This window comes from Gekko japonicus, unplaced genomic scaffold (assembly GCF_001447785.1).
Source record: "Gekko japonicus isolate JY-2015 unplaced genomic scaffold, Gekko_japonicus_V1.1 scaffold3659, whole genome shotgun sequence".
In the NCBI taxonomy this organism is placed as follows: Eukaryota; Metazoa; Chordata; class Lepidosauria; order Squamata; family Gekkonidae; genus Gekko; species Gekko japonicus.
In genome coordinates this window covers 139,258-158,091 of record NW_015177128.1, presented here as the reverse complement: position 1 = coordinate 158,091, position 18,834 = coordinate 139,258, and the positions used below count along the sequence as shown (strand labels likewise).

At 55.6% G+C, this 18,834-nt stretch overlaps 2 protein-coding genes across 2 annotated transcripts in view; one reads left to right on the top strand and one right to left on the bottom strand.

Annotated features, from left to right (window-relative positions):
- The first annotated feature begins 265 nt into the window (after positions 1–265).
- Positions 266–8,430, top strand: LOC107124821 (NFX1-type zinc finger-containing protein 1-like). Its single transcript, XM_015428330.1, has 4 exons — positions 266–334; positions 2,236–2,346; positions 3,871–3,966; positions 5,527–8,430. Exons 1-4 carry the CDS (start codon positions 266–268, stop codon positions 8,428–8,430), a joined length of 3,180 nt encoding a protein of 1,059 aa, XP_015283816.1.
- A 4,181-nt stretch (positions 8,431–12,611) lies between these two features.
- The window catches only part of LOC107124820, a 43,652-nt gene continuing 37,429 nt past the window's right edge, over positions 12,612–18,834 (bottom strand). The window contains exons 17-21 of the mRNA XM_015428329.1: positions 18,636–18,791; positions 18,443–18,597; positions 16,927–17,026; positions 16,148–16,187; positions 12,612–13,789 (exon numbers count right to left, since the gene is read on the bottom strand). Of these exons, the coding sequence (XP_015283815.1) occupies positions 13,650–13,789; positions 16,148–16,187; positions 16,927–17,026; positions 18,443–18,597; positions 18,636–18,791 (591 nt within the window). The 3' untranslated portion in view covers positions 12,612–13,649. The remainder of the gene's footprint in view (positions 13,790–16,147; positions 16,188–16,926; positions 17,027–18,442; positions 18,598–18,635; positions 18,792–18,834) is intronic.

Genomic DNA, 18,834 nt, shown 5'->3' with positions numbered 1-18,834 from the left:
GGTGGCGGAAGGGCCCGTCCCACCCTGCTCAGTGTTGTGGGAAGCACCCTGGCTGGCCTGTCCTATGCTTGCTAGGCACCCCGCCCACTCTGCACGGAGCGCCTGGGGAACGTGGGGTGGGGGGCCTCTGGAGAGCGTGGAGGGAGAGGCTTGGCTGGCGCAGCCGCTGCCAGGCTTCCCACCCAGGTGAGCTTCCAGGGACACGGTGGCTTTTCCTTGCCGTGGGGGAAGGTCGGGAAGAGCTGGATGGGGTCAAAGGGGGCCGATGTCCGGGAAGGCAAAGCCGCTCTCGCTGCCAATGAAGAGCGAGAACGTCCAACTGGGTCTAGCGGGGGTGGGGGAGGCAGAATCCCTAACGCCCCCCCTCCACTCCCACTGGCCCAGCCCCACACTTGAAGGTTGGGTGCGGGCCCAGGGAGGCTTCAGCCCGTGCCCCGGCTGGCGTTTCGCTCGTGGCTGGGATTGGCTGCCGGTTTTGCAAGCTGAGCGCCGTCTTCGCAGCCTCCCCAAAAGCTTGTTGGGAAGCCTCTGGCTGTGCTCCTGTCGCTCTGCGATGAGGCCGTTTTGTGCAGGGGTGTGCTCGACTCCCGGCTGTCTCAGAGAGGCCTTGGGGCCATGTGCTCCAGGCCCCGGTTGGTTTGGGTCGCTTAAGGTTTCCTGTCGAACGTGTGGGTGACCGGGGCAACGGGCTGCCTCCAGATTGGCACCGTTTGGGATTCTTCCTCGAGCAGGCAGGGGCACGTGGCCTCTGGAATACCCACCTGTAAAAGGTGGCCCTTGCCTATTGAGGCTGGCCGGGACCTCCCAAACCGACATGTAGGAGGAAGTCAGGTGGTTGTTTGGAGCGCTTTTGCCCACGCTCCGTGGCTGCGGGGCTGTTTGCCTTCCGCTTCAGGCAAGTGACACATTTCTGGTTGATGCCTTAAGGGCTCCTATCCGGTTTTTCTCCAAGAAGGGCCCAAAGCACCTTGCAAGAAAAACACATAAATAAAACAGTGCCCCTTCAAAGCAACCACTTCCGGGCCGTCCTGGACTCATGGGCTGGCTTGATGGAGTCTGCAGGCCTGGGGGGGAGCCAGGGGGGGGGGGGGGGAGAAGCCCCTTGGCTGTAAAGCTCCGGCGCACCTGTGTCCCTATTAACCTTCTTAGTTGAATCACTGTTCTTCGCGTTTGCCTTAATGTCTTACCGCTGTTCTCTTGCCCTCGCTTGTCATGCTGTATTCCTATGAGGAGGGGGAGTGAGTGTTGCTTATGCAGTAGGGGAGTATTGCTTGTAATATCTTTTAAGATCCCATGCCAGGCTATGCTAGATAGGGCGACCATATATCTGTCTGAGTTGCTAGGTAACGCGGGGCGTAGGTATGATTGGTATTTGTTTGTTTTTTTTGCCTTTATGATGCTTTTCACCTCCTTTTGGGCTTCAGTGCTCCCTCTAAGCTATGAAGTCCTGTGAGCAAAAATCCTACTTTGTGAGCTCCTGGCATTAAAGTTGTGAGCAGGTGGTTTGGCTACTGCATAAAGTAGTTTGCTCTGGAGCCCCACCCTTCCTCAGCTAAGGCAAAAATTGTTGTAAATAGTCAAAAATTGTTTAATACTCAGACTATTTGATGGATCTTGCTCTATTGGAAAGAAGAGAGTTCTTTGCCTTTAAAAATACTTTTATTACTAAGGGTAAAGGGTACACGGGATTGCTACAAATTAACATGATACTAAGAGCTACATTTCTAAGCTTCCTACAGACAAGACAAGCACACACGTAATGGAGAATTCTCTCCTTCTTCTTGACCCCTAGAAAGGAAGTCACCTGAAACAAATGACCAATCTGCATCAAAGTAGAAGTTACTTTTCCCGGGCTAATCCCCCATTGGCTCAGTGCCAGGTATCCCTTCCAGGTCAGTCTAAACAATAGCAAACTAGGAATACAAGTTAACCCCATAATGACTGAATCATCAGACCTTGTAAACACATACATTTCCAACAAAAATCTGTGAGCCGGAGGCTAAAGAACTGTGAGCTAGTTCACACCAGCTCAGCTTAGAGGGAACGCTGGTTCCTGACAAAGGTTTCAAGCGCACAGCTTTTCCTATCTCTAATTACCATTAAGCTGCTGGAAGTGTGTGTGTGGAGAGTGGCTTGACTGGGGACCTGACATTGGCCCACGCCGCTGCCCACGCCAGGGGCTCTGACGCCACGCACGGCTTATCAGCGGGGTGAGACGTGTTTTGTGTTTTCCAGCTGCGACCCAAACCGGCAGATTACACCCTGGAGAAGAAGTATTTCCTGGGCATCTCTCTCTTTGAGCGGATGATCAACAATAATCTTCCCTATGTGCAGTTACTCTACCAGGTGGGTGGGTGGGTGTCGGGGGCCGGGGGGAGGAGAGGACTCGGGCAGGAACCCCACAGACCCGGGGGATAGTTCTGCCCCTCTGTTCTTAGCAGCAGCTGAACCCCACGGCCTGCCTGCGAGAGGTTGCCCCCACCTTCCACCCCCCACCTTCCACCCCCACTGGCAGAAAGTGCCAAAGCAGAAAATCCCCTTGGTATTGTCGCACGCACTACCGTCTGCACAGAAGCAGAACAGGGCACTGTGCCTGCCCCACAGGCAGGGATGGGGGCTCTCTCTCTCTCTCTCTCAGGCAAAGGTTTCCCCCTCTAAGTGTGGGTGGTTGCCCTCTGCAGAACCCCCCTACCCAAGTGTTCCTGGGTTTTTCCCCTCCCTTCTCTGGAAAGGCAGGAAGCTAGGTCAGTTACCAGCCATGGTTATGCAAATAGCTTGGCTTGCAAAGGAACTGAGGGATTTGGGGTTAGGAATCTCCAGGGGACTCCTGGAGATTTCCCAGAATGCCTGCAAAGAGTGCTCCCAGGATGCACCTGGGTGGGCCAGGGTTCACTTGGGTGACCTGGGCGGACCAGGTCAAAGGGGGTGGAGAGTGTGATGTGAAAGGGGTGGAGTCAGAGGTTTAAATAAAAGTGCTTGCTTCCAGGAGGGAGGGTCTCTGGGTGCTGGTCCTTGGAAGAGGGACAGGCCGCTGAGCTCTGTTCTTCAGGGGAGGAGCCATCTTGGCCATGCGGCCCGGCCCGCTGGCTGCGGGGAGCCTGTGGTAACGAGACACCTTTAGAGCAGTTTGCAGCTCACTAAGCTTGGGATTGCCTGCTCAATTTCAGCATCTAGTCGAGTAAGTTTTAGAACCAGGGAAAGAAGGATGCGATTATGACCAACTTTTCTTTGTCCTTCTGGCTGCTGATCTGGTGCTGTGCTGAAGGTGTGCTTGTGACCTTCTCCTCTTCTTCATGAATATTTCACTCTTTGAAGCTGGGAGTGTTCTCTGGACCGCACAGTTCCCCCAGCCGCCTCAGACCAGGCAACTGTAAGAGGGGAGTGCTGGGAAAGGGGAAGGGCAAGCAGTCGAGGCACCCATTGCCAATCCTCCAGGGGGAGCCCCAAAGAAGGAATTTGGTACCTGCGGTAGCCAGGTGCTGGGTAGCAGGAGACCTTGAGGCCGGGCCTCAGAACTGGGGAGGGGGATTGAGAGTCCTGCTCCTCTCATTCGGGACCCCTAAATCGAGCAGGTGGTGGCAGCGCACCCTAGTGGCAGGAAGTGGAAAAGCAGCCTCCAGGAGTCGGAGGGAGGCCGGCAGAACAGGGTCTGTAGGTCAAAGCGGGTCTGTTTCGTCACACCCTCCAGCCCCACCAGCGGTCACTCTCCCTCAGCCCAGCCGAGAGGGCGCAAAGCTGTTCTAGCTGCCTCCAGGGCAGGACTTGGAGAAGCCTCTGGAAGGACAGCAGTGGGGCCAAGAAGCAAAGGATGCGCCAAAGTTTGACCGTGGCCACGTGGGTGACCGTCCTCTCCTCCTGTCTCCCTCCCAGCATCGCATGCAGCCAGAGATCTCCCAGCTGCTGGTGCCGCTCTTCTACAAGGAGCTCCAGGATCACGCAGCTGTCCTGGACTACGAAAAGATCAAGGTGGGGAGGCCTGAGGGGACAGCTCTCCCCCCCCCACGGGTTGGAGGTCAAGTAGCAATCGCCAGGAAGGCCATTTCGCACACACGCACACACAAAGTGTCAGAAGTGCCAAGCCACGAGGACAGAGGAAGCGAGGGCACCTCCAGACCAGTGTTCCCTCTGAGCTGAGTTGGTGTGAGCTAGCTCACAGTTTTTAAGGCTCCGGCTCACACATTTTTGTCTTAGCTCAGGAAGGATGGGGCTCCAGAGGAAACTGATTGATGCAGCAGCCAAATCGCTCGCTCGCAACTTTAATGCCAGTAGCTCACAAAGTAGAATTTTTGCTCACAAGACTCTACAGCTTAGAGGGAGCATTGCTCCAGACCACAAGGAGGGGCAGACCTGTACATAGGTATTACGTGGGGTTCTGCCTGGGGGTGGCTCCTGCACCCCAAACTTGCTGGGAATCCAGGGAACGGGATGGGAGACGCTGGCAACCAGTGCTCCCTCTAAGCTGTGGAGAGTCCTGTGAGCAAAAATCCTACTTTGTGAGCTACCGGCATTAAAGTTGCGAGCGAGCAACTGGGCCACTGGGTAAATCTGTTTGCTCTGGAGCCCCATCCTTCCCAAGCTGAGACAAAAATCTGTGAGCCGGAGGCTAAAAATCTGTGAGCTAGCTCACACTCGGTCAGCTTAGAGGGAACACCACTGGCACCCCCAACTGCCAGCCGTTGAAGCTCCTCCCTGCCCCGGGCAGCTCTGGCAGGGGGCCAGGAGAGTGGGCAACAGGGGAGCCCCCCCGGGGGGATGTCCAACCGATTTGCCTGGGCCAGGCAAAGTAGCCAGAGGAGGGATGAACCGGACCGTAACAAAGGCCGTGCCCAGCAAGCAGCCGCCCCCTTCCCCTGCTTCCAGGAGGTGTGGGCTTGTCCCTGGGGAAAAGAAGCCAGAAGAACAAAATGGACAAAAAGGGATGGGAGAAAGGTGGTTGGATAGGAAAAGGGACAAAAACAAGATACAGGGGAAAGGGCACCAATATCACAGCCCACAGACCTGCAAATAAAAACAATAAAGCTGGTCTAACTTTACCTAGATTGTAGCAGATTCTCCAAAGCACGTGTGCAGAGTTCTTGCAGGAACAAGATGGTGGAGGAGTCTGTAACGCCTACCCAATACTCCGTGGGCCCCAGTTGCACACCAGGCTCCTAGGGAAGAAGGGAAACCAGAAAACGCCCAGATACTCATTTATGGTGAATGCAATCCGACCAAAGCCAGCCTCCTCTCTAAGAGTGACTAGCAATGCAAGGCCCCATCTAGAGGTTAACATTACCAATTGAACACAGTGTGAGTCCAGTAGCACCTGTAAGACCAACGAAGTTTGGTTCTGGGTATAATCTTTCGTGTGCGTGAATATTTCTTCGAAGCAAGCCTGCACAGGAGAGCTTGTCCCCAGAATAAAGCTTTGTTGGTCTTACAGGTGCCACGGGGACTCACACTTTCTTCCTCTAGAACGCGGCCCTTGTTTCTATGGTGGAGACCTCTCGTTTAAACCCAGCGGTGTTTCTTTTCCCTTCCGAACAGGGGATCGAGAGGAGCGTCTTCTTCATTCAGCACTGCGAGGGGGAGAGCCACAGCGCGGACTCGGAGAGCTACAGCAACCAGCACGAGGCCTCGTTCCTGGTCTCCCTGACCGGCTACCTCCTCAAGCAAGGCTACGCCAAAAGCCAGGTCACGCTCCTCTCCCCGTACCACGGCCAGGTGGTGAAAATCCGAACCCTCCTGAAGGAGGAGGGGATGGAGGAGGTGGCTGCCCACGCAGTGGATGACTTCCAGGGAGAAGAGAACGAGATCGTGCTCCTCTCGCTGGTGCGGAGCAACAGCCAAGGGAAGATCGGCTTCCTCAAGGACAAGAACCGGCTGTGCGTGGCTCTCTCCCGGGCCAAGCGGGGCTTCTACTGCATCGGGAATCTCGGCTGCCTGTCCGCCAGCAGCGGGCTCTGGAAGGAGCTCACGCATCTGCTCAAATCAAAGGACCTCCTTGGGGAAGAGCTGACAGTGCTGTGCCAGAACCACCCGGACACCAAGACTACCGTGAAGTGCAGAACAGACTTCGACAAACTCCCCGACGGAGGCTGCACGCTCGAGTGCCAGACTCGGCTGGAATGCGGCCACCCCTGCACGCGCCACTGTCACCCCTGCGACAGGGAGCATCGCACCAACGTCTGCCAGTTCCCTTGCACCAAGATCCTGTGCGAGTTCAACCACAAGTGCCCCAAGAAATGCAGCAAGGAGTGTGGGCCCTGCTCCATCAAAGTGGAGAAAGCCATCCCAAAATGTGGGCACAGCCAAGTGGTCCCCTGCCACGTGCCCCCCGAAGCCTGGGTTTGTGAGGAGCCGTGCCAACAGCTTCGGGAATGCGGCCATCCATGCAAGCTGCCCTGCGGCCAGGACTGCGGAGCTCAGGTATGCAAGGAAAGCGTGCAGGTGACTCTGCCCTGCTCGCACACGACTCAAACGGACTGCTTCCGGCAAAAGATGACCCTGCGGTGCTATGAGAAATGCAAGCAGACGCTGGAATGTGGCCACCGGTGCCAGGGAAGCTGTTTCGAATGCGCCCAGGGCCGGCTACACATTGCCTGCCGGAAGAAGTGCACCAGGGTCCTCCTCTGCTCACATGTGTGCCGCGGCTCCTGCTGCCAGCAGTGCCCCCCGTGTGGGAAGGCGTGCCTCTGGAGATGCAGCCACAGCCGATGCACAAAGCCATGCGGGGAGGCGTGCTTCCCCTGCGTGCAGCCCTGCACCTGGGCCTGCAGGCACCACAAGTGTTCCCAGGCGTGCTCCGACATCTGCGACCGCCCCCGCTGCAACGAGCCCTGCCGCAAGACCCTCAAGTGCAAACACCCATGCGTGGGCCTGTGCGGGGAGCCGTGCCCCCCCAAGTGCCGGGTGTGCCACCGGGAGGAGCTGACGGAGATCTTCTTCGGGAACGAGGATGAGCCGAAGGCCCGCTTCGTCCTCTTAAAAGACTGCGGCCACGTCTTTGAGGTGGGGGGCCTGGATCGGTGGATGGACGGGGCCCCGGACTCAGGGGTGGCACGCTCCGTGCAGCAGCAGGTGTGCCCCAAGTGCTCCACGCCCATCCAGCGCAACCCCCGGTACAACAGCCTCCTGAAGGCGCAGCAGCAGCAGCACATGGACGCCATCCAGGAGAAGATCCAGGGCGGCAAGATGGAACTCCTGACCGGGAAGGCAGCCCTGCTCGACAGGCTGGCCACGCTGCCCCTGGCCGGTCCCTGTTTCAATTGGGAGATCTTGAGAAAGGAGGTGGAGAAGAGTCCCTCCTTGCAGATCCTCCGGAGCTGGGAGAACACGGTGAGCTTCCTCCAGAGCCTCCAGCGGTTGAGAGCCCAGGCAGAGAAGTGTTCGCAGGAGAGGAGAGGCCTCCTCCTGAGCAGCACCAAGGCTGTGGAGTTGTGGCTGGGCACCCGGAAAGGAGGAGACGCCTTCACGGCCCAGCAGCTCCGGGAAGGCAGGAACGAGATCAAGCGGATCTCTTACCTGGCCAACATCTTTGTGCGTCTGAGGAGCTACCAGGATCCACCGTCCGGCCTGCCGCCAGAGGCTTCGGCCGCGGTGGAGGAGGCCCTGCAGCTGCTCAGCCCGCAGAAGCCATTTACAGACGCCGGCGAGGAGCTCCTCCAGGCCCCTCTGGCGAAGATCGACGCGCTGCTGCCGGCCTCCGGGGTGCAGCTCTCTGAGGCCGAGCGGGTCTCGATAACGGAGGCCATGAGCTTTGGAAAGGGCCACTTGTACACCGTTGGGGAATGTGGGCGGCCCATGCAAGAGGGCCAGTGCCCCGAATGCGGAGCGGCCATCGGCGGGACGGACCATCAGCTGAATCCCAGCAACGCTCCTGCTGACCATCAGATCTTGAGCCCCCGCGGAGGCGGGGCGGGTGGAGGCGGCCGCCTGGGCGACATTGTGGAGTTGGCCGGTCCCCTGGCCTTACCAGGCTCCGCACCTGCCGCCTCCCCGTGCCAGCTGGGCTCTCCATCACCTACCGACAACAGCCCTGGAGAGACGGGGCTAGACGTTTCTGACTGGCTGGTGCCCCCCCACAGCCCTTCGGCCAGTCCGGACTACCCCAGAGACACCCCCACCAGCTGCACCCGAGACACTCCGATGACCACGGAGGCCGGCTCTGTGCCTGCCCCACCTTTCCCCACCCATCAGCCAGGCTCTCCCCTGCTCAGCCCCTGCCCTGGGCCAGCCCCAAGCCCCCCAGGGGGAGACCCCACGGCCACCCTACAACCGCAGACACCAGGTAGGGCCCTGGCAGAGAAACAGGAACACCCACCCCAGTTGACTCCAGAAACCCCCCCACGTTCCCTCCCCAAGGACCCCACGAATGAAGAAGGCGGTGCCCAGGTGAAAGTGTGCACCAGGCGGAGAAGCGCCCGCCTTGCAGCACGGTCGATCCCATAAGGTTCTGTCTGCTCTGCCTGCTGAGAGATGCCAGCCGGTTGCTCACCATGCCCCTCCTTTAGGCCCCGGCCTTCCCCAGAACATCAGTCCCATCTTCTGCAGCCCCCTGGACGGCACCACCCCTGCGTGTGGCTTCCGGCTGCCCAAGACCAGGACTGTGCCCCACAGCCAGCTCTAGCACTGCCCCTCCCGGGTTGCCAACTGTGCCAGCCGGACCAGGCCCTTCATCCCCACCCTGCAGGCGGACTCCCCTCTCCAGGGCCTCTGCCAAACACGAACTGGGGTGTCGGGCTCCCTCCCCTGCAGATATTTCCGCCCGTCTCCCAGCGTCAGCCTCGGTTGCCTTGGACTCTTCCCTCTCGTCTTCCGCATCGAAACGGGCACAGATCCTGAGACCACCATCAGCAAGACCAAAAGCCTCCTCTGGGTACTACTCATCTCCCCTGCAGTGCTTTTGAGGGGACAAGGAATGACCCGAGGGAAAGGCTAGAAGAACCACTTTTTAGCACCCTCCAGCACTGCAGGGCAACCGCAAGAGAAACCTTCGCTCACCTCCCCCACCCCGGCAGCATCTCCTGCTCCACGTTCGGCCACGTTTTTTTTTTTTTGGGGGGGGAGTCTGTAGAGGGCAGAGAAGCTGGCATGAGAAAGGAGGGAGGGCAGAGGGTGTTGTGTGGGCTGACGGCCCCAGGCGACTGAGCCCACCCCAGGAGGAGGGAGCCGTGCCTTTGGTTACGTGGATCTACGGGTAGCGTCACCTGCAATCCCGCCATCAAACCTGGAATCATTGCGTTGTGCCGGCGGAAAGGGCACTTCCCGCATGAATGCCCCTTCTGCTGCCGGTGAGCCGACTGAAGGGAAGCCCCATCGGCCTCCGGAGACGCTCCCTCTGCCGCCCACCCAGGTTCCGAGGGGAAGGAACGGCTGCCCGACCCCACGTTGCTTTCTCTCTGGAGGTAAAGTGGAGCTTTTGGGGCCTTTCCTCCTTCCACCGGTCTCCGTGCCCATCACCACGCAGCCAAACTTGGGAAGAAATGGGCAGGCCCACCCAGGCCAGAGTACGGCCTTCGGACAGCGGCCTCCTTTCAGCCCCACGTTCTCTGTTCGCTTCTTGCAGCCCCTCCCAACTCTGTGAGTTCAGGGTTTTAAGCCAGCGGTCATGCTGCAGAGCAAATGCAGCCCCATTGCCCATGCCCCAAGCCGTGTTTCCCAGGGGCAGCTCGAGTATTCAGGGGGTGGGGGCCCTCACTCCCTAGGTACAGCCTTACAGCTGGAGAATGCCAATCCATCACCAGTAATACCATTAAAGCTATCGGCAGCACTTGATACAGTTGACCTGTGCAGTCTTGGTGGACTGACTGGAATCCTTGTTTGGGATGGAAGGAATGGCGCTCCATTGCTCTCACTTGTTGGCAACAAATGAGTGTTACAATAGGAGAGACAGCGCAAACTAGCCAGGACCTGATATGTGGGGTACCCAAGGGTCCGTTTCACCCCCAGTGCTCTTCGACCACTGTGTTAGACCTTTGGCCAAGGTCATGAGGAGTGGGCTGTCACCAAAAGATGGGCCCCCGCCAAGTATTCATGATCGTAATCACTTGCTTGCATGTTATGTTAACCTGTGTATCCTCATAAGCATTTAAGGTTCAACTGTTGCTCAAGATTGGCTCTTACAAGAGCAGCCTGTTAGTGTAGCTGAAGAAATAGGGTGTTGATTGTTCTGTAGTTATTAACAGCACTACTTTTAGCCACATAACCTTGCTTTGAGGGTTTTGGAGAGTTCTCAAGCTTTGTCCTAGTTTACTTGGCAGTAATTTGAATAACAACTTATTCAAATTGTTTTATTTCAAGGACAAGCACATATTAGAGAAATTTATTTTAGTTCTTGCCCTCTAGTCCAGCGTTCCACTGGTAGCTTCTGGTCAAAAGAGACCCCGTGTTCTGGGAGTGTATTTTGCACGCCGGGCTCCCTGCTTTGCATAGCATTTTGCCTTTTAGCTTAAAACCTGAGATGCTCTGTAATACTCTGTATTAGGTTAAAACCTGAGATGCTCTGTATACTTAAGTTTAAGAAATTATAGATCTGAATTTTGGTCTTGTGCTTTATTTTAAATAAAACCATTAGCTCAAAGACGTTGTCTGTGCTCTGCTGGTGAAAAGGCTGCTGACTGGTAAAAACACAAGAGAAACACTAGTGATAACACAGTACACAAAGTTCAGAAAGCAAGCAAGCACTGTATAAATAATGCAGATCATGGAGTGCACAAAGGTATGCTAAAGAAAATATGTTACAGAAATAACAAAGATAACAATGGCCACATTTATCAGTAAAGGAAGATTACATCATAACATGTGCAAGTCCATAAATAGTATCCATAAGTTCATAAGTAGTTGCATAAATCCATAAGCTTCATCTACTTACAGCTTATGGATTTAAGTAACTACTTATGAACTTATTTATGGACTCGCACATGCTATGATGTAATCTTCCTTTACTGATATATGTGGTTATCTTTGTTATTTCTATATTTTCTTTAGCATACCTTTGTGCACTCCATGATCTGCATTATTTATACAGTGCTTGCTTGCTTTCAAAAACACAAGAGAAGCCATGTTGGATCAGACCAATGGCCCATCCAGTCCAACACTCAGTGGCTCCACCAGTGGGGCCAGACCTCCAGAAACCCTCCCATTCTTGTCCCCCCACCAAGCACCCAGAATACAAAACATCACTGTTCCCAGATGTAAGAACACAAGAGAAGCCATGTTGGTTCAGGCCAATGGCCTATCTAACCCAACACTCTTGTGTCACATGGGCCAAAACCCAGGCGCCATCAGGAGGTCCACTGGTGGGGCAGAAACTCCACAAGTCTTCCCACTGTTGCCCCCCCCCAGCACCAAGAATACAGGGCATCGCTGCCCCCAGAGTGTGTTCCGTCTATACCATGTGGCTAATGGCTGCCGATGGACCTCTGCTCCAGATGTTGAGCCAGTCCCCTCTTAAAGCTGTCTATGCTTGTAGCCGCCACCTCCTGAGGCAGTGAATTCCATGTATTGCTCTTTGGGTGAAGAAGCACATCCTTTGATCTGTTCTAAGCCTACTGCTCATTCATTTCACGTGTCCTTGTATTGTGAGAAAAGGACTTCTCTACCTTCTCTATCACATGCATAATTTTGTATGCCTCCGTCATGTCACCACCCCTCAGTCATCATTTCTCCAAGTCAAAGAGCCCCGAGCACTTTAACCTTTCCATCCCCTTAATATTTGTGCTGCAAGATACGTTTTCTTGGCAGGCCTAACGGGAGTATGTGGTGCTGTGTTCATCCTAATGAGGCTTTTAACTCTCCAAGAGATAAATTCTGTGTAGGTATCTACTGGGTGGAAGTCAAAATGCCACACACCCAGCTTTATATCTCCTTGTCCAAGCCTCCGGAGGTAGCGATGAATACCCTGGATCAGTGTTCCCTCTAAGCTGAGTTCATGTGAGCTAGCTCAGTTTTTTAGCCTCTGGCTCACACATTTTGTCTTAGCTCAGGAAGGGATGGCTCCAAAGCAAATCGATTTATGCAGCAGCCAAATTGGTCGCTCACAACTTTAATTCCAGTGGCTCACAAAGCAGAATTTTTGCTCACAAGACTCCACAGCTTAGAGGGAACATTGCCCTGGATTGGCACCTTGAGGCTGCAGTCAAGCGGCGGAGGGCACACCAACGGAACCTTGACTTGGGCAAGAGCTTGGGGGGCTTCCACTGACAGATCACACACAAGACTGCTGCCCCACCGCCGCATCCAGACTGGACTACTGGGATGCTTTGAAGATGGCACACGATGCAGCACCGTGCCTCCTGTCTTTGGGGGGGGGGGGTTCCGCTGTTCAGAACACGACCTCGACTGATCTGACCAACAATTGTTATCATGATGATGCCTGTACCAACTGAGCTTCTAGTCAGAAGACGGCTACATATGTCAGGAGGACACCGTGCCCTTTAGGGGGACATAGCAGAGCCCTCCAGGTAAAAGTTCCCTTGAGGCATCAACCGGGTCTGCGTGATGCCCGTGAGCTGGATGCATCAGGAGCCAAAAAGGAGGAGAACGGACATGTGCCCAGCTGCCGAAACTCACGCAGGCTGGGAACCCCCCCTCCCTCAAGGAAGCAGACGGCAGAAGAATACTGAGAAGTGGTAAGGCACTTTTTATAAAAACACATATGTATAAAACCACACAGGGAAACTGCACAGAAACAGAAGGGCAGGAGCGCCGTCTCTGCCACTCAGCCCGCCGGCTGAAATGTGAGGGTCCAAACCTTTCCAGAGGCTCAAGGACCTCAGCTCCAACGCAAAAAGCAAACAGTTTATTTACAATGGAAGGAGAAAAGCACACCTGCCTTTGCCATCATCTTCAATGCAGATGCTGAGCAGGAGCAGAAGCAGAAAACCAAGCGAGGGAAGGGAACACCAAGCGTGTCCGACAGGTGCCGCCAAATGGGAAGGGGGGGGGGCTTTTCAAACTGGGGAGATCCGAACTAAACAATGAGTTCCCTTGTGCTTGGGCCTATGGGGAAGAAGCAAAAGGGCCGCAGATCCCTGCAGCCGCTTAAAGAAACACCCCACAACTGAAATCCCACTTTGGCCAATCACACAGCTCCCTCCTCAGTCCGGCCCCTGCTCAAAAGAGATCCAAGCAGGCTCACTGAAAACATGAGGAGAGGGTCGCTAGGTGCTCCTAAGCCAGCCAAGCACTTAGGACTTGACCTGGAAGCAGAATCCCACGAGATCTGGTGCTGAAGGTGAGGCTCCACTGGGCAAGGCAGTGGGGACACTCTGCCCCTCATCTCCTGAAACGCCACTGAAAGGCCAGGTAAAGTGGGGGGGGGGGGTAGCAAAATGGAGGGGTTTTTTTTGCAAGGCTCCACTCTCAAGGTGTGCAGTGTAGTGCTTAAAGTGGGGTGTCCCCACAACCGTCATCCAACACCCGCCCACACACAGCCAGACCCCCTCCCAGAAGCTCTTGGGGCACCTTAGCAGCAAGAAAGGCAGATAGCTGCAAAGGTTACAAGGGGCTACATATCCTCTCCGAAAGGACACCAGGAAAAGAGGCTGGCCTGGCCCCGTAGATGCTCTGAGGGCCCCCGAAGGCACGCAGCCAGGCCTCCCCCTCCAGAGTGCTAGCGGTCAGGTGTGCCTTCCGTTCCAAGGTCCTTTGCGCGCAGCCGGGGTCAACTAGCGGATGAGCCAGGAGCCGCCTGCAGGGGAGGCCTCTTCGCCACTCTCCACCGGCTGAGTATTCTTCTCCCTGTCCCCCCTGGGGTTTGGATCACAGCGTTTCCCCCGGAGCCCCTCTTCCACTCGGACGGGAGCACCTGCCACAGCATATAAGGACAAGAAGGCATCAGCCGGGGACACCTGGGCAACCCCCTTCCCTGTTGGCACCAGCGTTCCCTCTAAGCTGGGTCAGCGTGAGCCAGCTCAGTTTTTTTAGCCTCTGGCTCACACGTTTTTGTCTCAACCCAGGGAGGGAGGGGGCTCCAGAGCAAACGGGTTGATGCAGCAGCCAAGTCACTCGCTCACAACTTTCATGCCAGTGGCTCACAAAGGAGAATTTTTGCTCACGAGACTCCGCAGCCTAGAGGGAGGCATTGCTTGGCACCTTCTCAGAATTCCAGCTCCAGAAGACAGAGTCCAGGACTTGCCTGGCCCCAAGCGTTCACGTGAACTTGGGAAAGGCTTATGACCCCTAAACCCCCACCCTGTCTGAACAGTGGACTGGCAGGATGGTGCTGGCGGCCCCTAAGGCTAACTGTTCCCTTCCTGGGAGTGGGGCAGGGGTCCCATTTGTGAGAGAGGCCCACTGCTGAGTGCAAAGAGATAGCTGACCCTCTCCGGCAGCCATTCCAACACACGCAAACTACCTGCTCTTTACTAACCCCCTCCCCCCCAGTGCTGTTTCTACCCATTCTCAAATTCTTGTTATTAAAAATATGACTCCTAGTGGCTGCTAAAACATCGATAGCCTTTAAATGGAAATCAGACAAGGCTCCAACACGTACCACCTGGCTAAACAAAGTTTGGGATCACCTTGTATTAGAAAAAACCACTGACCATTTAATTCAGACATCAGTCCTAAATCATCCAATTTTACAGAGAAATGGACCCCATTCATGGAATATAATCTCAGCTTCGGATTCTCAACCCCAAAACTCTTTATACTTAAAATTACTAGACTACTAGACTTTACCTCTTCGACCATACTGCAATGCCTAGTTGTGACACTGTTATGATATAATTGGATGGGACACACGCTATTACTTCTTCGCATTAGCTCATTTGTATATTTACCTAAACACAAGGGTTATAGGTACTCAATTGAGCTTGTTGACAACGAAGTAGAACTACTAGTACTATATTGTTTTGCAAACTGTTTATGCTGTTTATGCTGGTCTGTAAGTTTAATGCTACTGACTGTTACTTAGTTTTTGACTGTTAATTACTTTTGAGAAAAAAATTAATAAAAACAATTTTAAAAAATATGACGGGGAAATGGAGAACAGAAGGCAGGAGGGGAGAGCTGAGCTCAGAGGGTGGGCTACAGATGATGTTACATGATTCGTTCCCCCCCAAACCCCCCCCCAACAAGATGGCTGATCTCTGGCAGCCTGCACATCCCCTTTGCCATCTTGGATGAAAGCCCAAAAGAGAACTCTTCTTTGTGCTCCGAGCCCTCTGGAACCGGCACACTTAGGTAAGCCAATGACACGTCTGGGAGATGGGGGGCGGGAATGTCTGCCTTGGTGGGTTGCGGCACTCAACGGTTTGGGGGTGCTGGTCAGCCTGCCCCTTTTAAAAACCGGGTCAGAGCCCTGACCCAAATAGCCCAGGCAGGCCCAATCTCACCAGGTCTCGGAAGCTAAGCAGGGTCGACCCTGGCTAGTATTTGGATGGGAGACCTCCTGGGAATACCAGAGGCAGGAGGTGGGGGGCAGGCTTTCCTCAGCCACCTCTCCGGATGTCCTCTAGGCAATGCTCCTAAGCTGTGGAGTCTTGTGAGCAAAAATTCTACTTTGTGAGCTACCGGCATTGAAGTTGTGAGTGAGCCATTTGGCTTCTGCATAAATCAGTTTGCTCTGAAGCCCTCCTTCCTGTGCTAAGACAAAAATGGGTAAGCCGGAGGCTAAAAAACTGTGAGCTAGCTCACACTAACTCAGCTTAGAGGGAACACTGCCTCTAGGCCCCTAGTAGGGATTAGTCACCAGAGGTTGCCACACACACACACACATACGAAATATACAAAAAAACCCACCTCCCAAAACTCAACAACCAGTCAGAACAACGACATTACCATTTTACATCTTCATCCTTGCAAACAGGCCCACAAGAATGACTATTCCGGAGCCACGTGTTGTGGCTCCCTCGCGCCTCTTCCCCACCGCTGAAAAGCTGCTCCGTCTAGGGAGCCTGCAGGCTCAGCAGGGATGGTTTCCAAGCCTGCCTACCTCCTCCTCCTCCACCGGCTGTTTTCCCGTTTCACTCCCTTCACCTGGCTAGAGTGCCACGATATTCCAGCCACACTCCTCGGGCTTCCGCTCGCTGAACCCTCCAAGATTGGAGGCAGCACTGCTCTAAACAAAGGCTGCCGCCACCCCCCACCCCCCGGGACAGAAACTTCGGGCTGTGGGCACCTGCCCAACCCAGCAGTGCCCACCCCTGACTTTCCATCTCACCTGTGGAACCAGGCCTCGAAAACGACTCACTGGCGGCCATCTGGAAGGGGAGGGGGGGAAACACATCAGTCAGGTGTTTGGCGTCACTTTATGAACACATTTTTATTCTCACATAAGCTTTCATGGGGTATCGTTTTGGGATATTTCTCATAAATCAAACCCCCAAATAGAAAGAATTCTTTTTTTTCTTTTTTTTAAAAAATCACAATAATGGTGGCGAGTCTACAGGTAAACCTCTCTGCCCAGTTGTCTATATGCCCACACGTTCAAATGTGTTCTTTTTAATTGTAAATTTTTATTATTTTCTCTTTAAAAGGTGGGATACAGAAGGAAAAAAGGGGTAGGGGAGAAATATAGAATCGTCAGATTTGTAAAGTATTACTTATTGTTATGTACAGCAAGTCCTCAGTCTGCGGGATTACTGGCAGTGGGTGTTTTATTATCCCAGCTTGAGGGCACACAGAGGGTTCATTTCAGTTTACCGGTCGCACTCCCGATTTTAAGCCATAGGCAGAAGTCAAAATCCTTCATTGACCACCTGGCCCAAATCCCACTTCTGCTAACCCTACAAATTCCCTCCTAGAGAAAAGGAGCCCCCCCCCCCGAGAGGGAGGGGCCTTGGAAAGGAGAGGCCCAAACGGACCAAATAGCCCCCTTTGCCCTGCAGATCCCCCCAGGTGCCATCCCCACCCCACCCCCCGCCTCTGAGCTCTGACAAGCTCTCTCATGCGGCTGGCACTCCTCACACCGTGCGGGGCTGCTCCCTGAAGCCAACCCACCTTCTGCCGGCAGTCCTCTGGGAAACACCCTCCACTTGCGGGCAGAGGGCACGAGGCGGCCCGTCCTCCACAGGGCGCCAGCTGGTCTTCCGTGCTCCAGCTGTAACGGAGAAAGCAAAGTCGGGGTCAAGAAGTGGCTGGTGTGCCCCCCCCACTACGGAGACGCTCAGGTCCTCCTCCACCACCCTGGTTCCAGCACACAAAGCTGCCTTGCGCTGAAGTAGACCTTTCTGGCCCATCAAGACCAGTATTGCCTACTCTGAGACTGCCAGCCGCTCTCCAGGGTCTCAGGCAGAAGAAGAAGAAGAGATTGGATGTATACCATGTGCTCTTCACTACTCAAAGGAGTCTCAGAGCGGCTTACAGACTCCTTCCCCTCCCCACAACGGACACCCTGGGAGGTGGGGGGGGGGCTGAGAGAGCTCTGAGAGAAACTGCTCTTTTTCAATAAGAACTGCTCTTGTCAGGGCTTGCCCAAGGTCATCCAGCAGGTGAAAGGGGAGGAGGCGTGGGGAATCAAGGCCGGTTCTCCCAGATTAGAGTCCGCACACTTCACCACGACACCAAACTGGCAGAGAAGGGTCCTTCACATCATCTAGCGCCGGAACATTTTTACTGGAGATGCTGCAGGGGGTTGAACCCGGCACCTTCTGCATGCCAAGCGCAGCCTCCCCCCACCCCGAGCCACGGCCTCCAGTTGTCCTGGCTTGACCTTAGTCTCCAAGCAGGGAAGGGCCTGGCAGCACATGAAGTGGCCTTATACTGAGTCAGACCTTTTTGGTCCACTGAGACCCATCTTGCCTACTCTGGCTGGCAGCCGCTCTCCGGGGCCTCAGGCGGAGGCCTTCCACATCCCCTGCCCCCTGCTCCGTGTTTGAACTGGAGATGCTGCAGAGGACTGAACCTGGGACCTTCTGCGCGCCAAGCAGAGGCTCCGCCGCTGAGCCACAGACCCTTCTTCAGTGCTGGGGTCATGGAAGCCCCACGCAAGCTGCTCCGACCAGCAGGGCCAGGAAGAGCGCAGCCCACCAGGAGGCCGGGCTGACAAGAGCGCACCCTGGCGCTGGCCGCCTCACTGTGACCCAAGGACCCCTGGGAGCTCCAGCCCTCCAGCCCAGCGACCTCCATGTTCTTGGGACCTTGAGCAGCAGCAGCAGGGCCGGGAAAGGTTCCCAGCGGGACTCACGGAGCCTACAGTGCCAGGTGGCACCTCCTCCTTTCCTCTGAGGTCCAGCAGCCTGCTGTCAGCTCAGCAGAGCCCTCCTTGGCATGCAGGAGAAGGCCAAGCCGGACGGGCTGCAGGCCGGACTCCACAGAAGGCAGCTTCGGACATGGCGATCGGTGCTACGCTAGCCTGAGGAAGGCCCGACTCGAACGCCACCTGACCCGTCCCAGGCCACATGGCAGCCCTGCCCTCTTTTCACAAGGCAGGACAGAGGCCCTCCTGGGGCTTGCCGGAACAAGCCTCAGCCGGGTGTGCGACGCGAACGCCACAGCCAAGAGAGCAGCTGCTTACCTGGACAGAGGGTGCCCGGCGTGGTCTGCTCCGGCCTGGCTCTTGTGCCGCTTCTCCAGCAGCAGCAGGGCAGGGCCGGCCTCCCCGGCTCTCTTCCGGCCATACGGGAGCAAGTTCAGCGGGGGGAGTGGGGGCTGCTGCACGACAGAGACCACCTGCGGCCAGCGTGGCGGGACAGAAGCGGCCGCCGGGCAGGGCCGGCCTCCCCGGCTCTCTTCCGGCCATACGGGAGCAAGTTCAGCGGGGGGAGCGGGGGCTGCTGCACGACAGAGACCACCTGCGGCCAGCGTGGCGGGACAGAAGCGGCCGCCGGGACCTCCAGAAGCGGCTCAGCCTTGTAGGCAGCCTGCTGCAGGAACAAGGAGGGAGGGAGGGAGGAAGGGAGGGAGGGA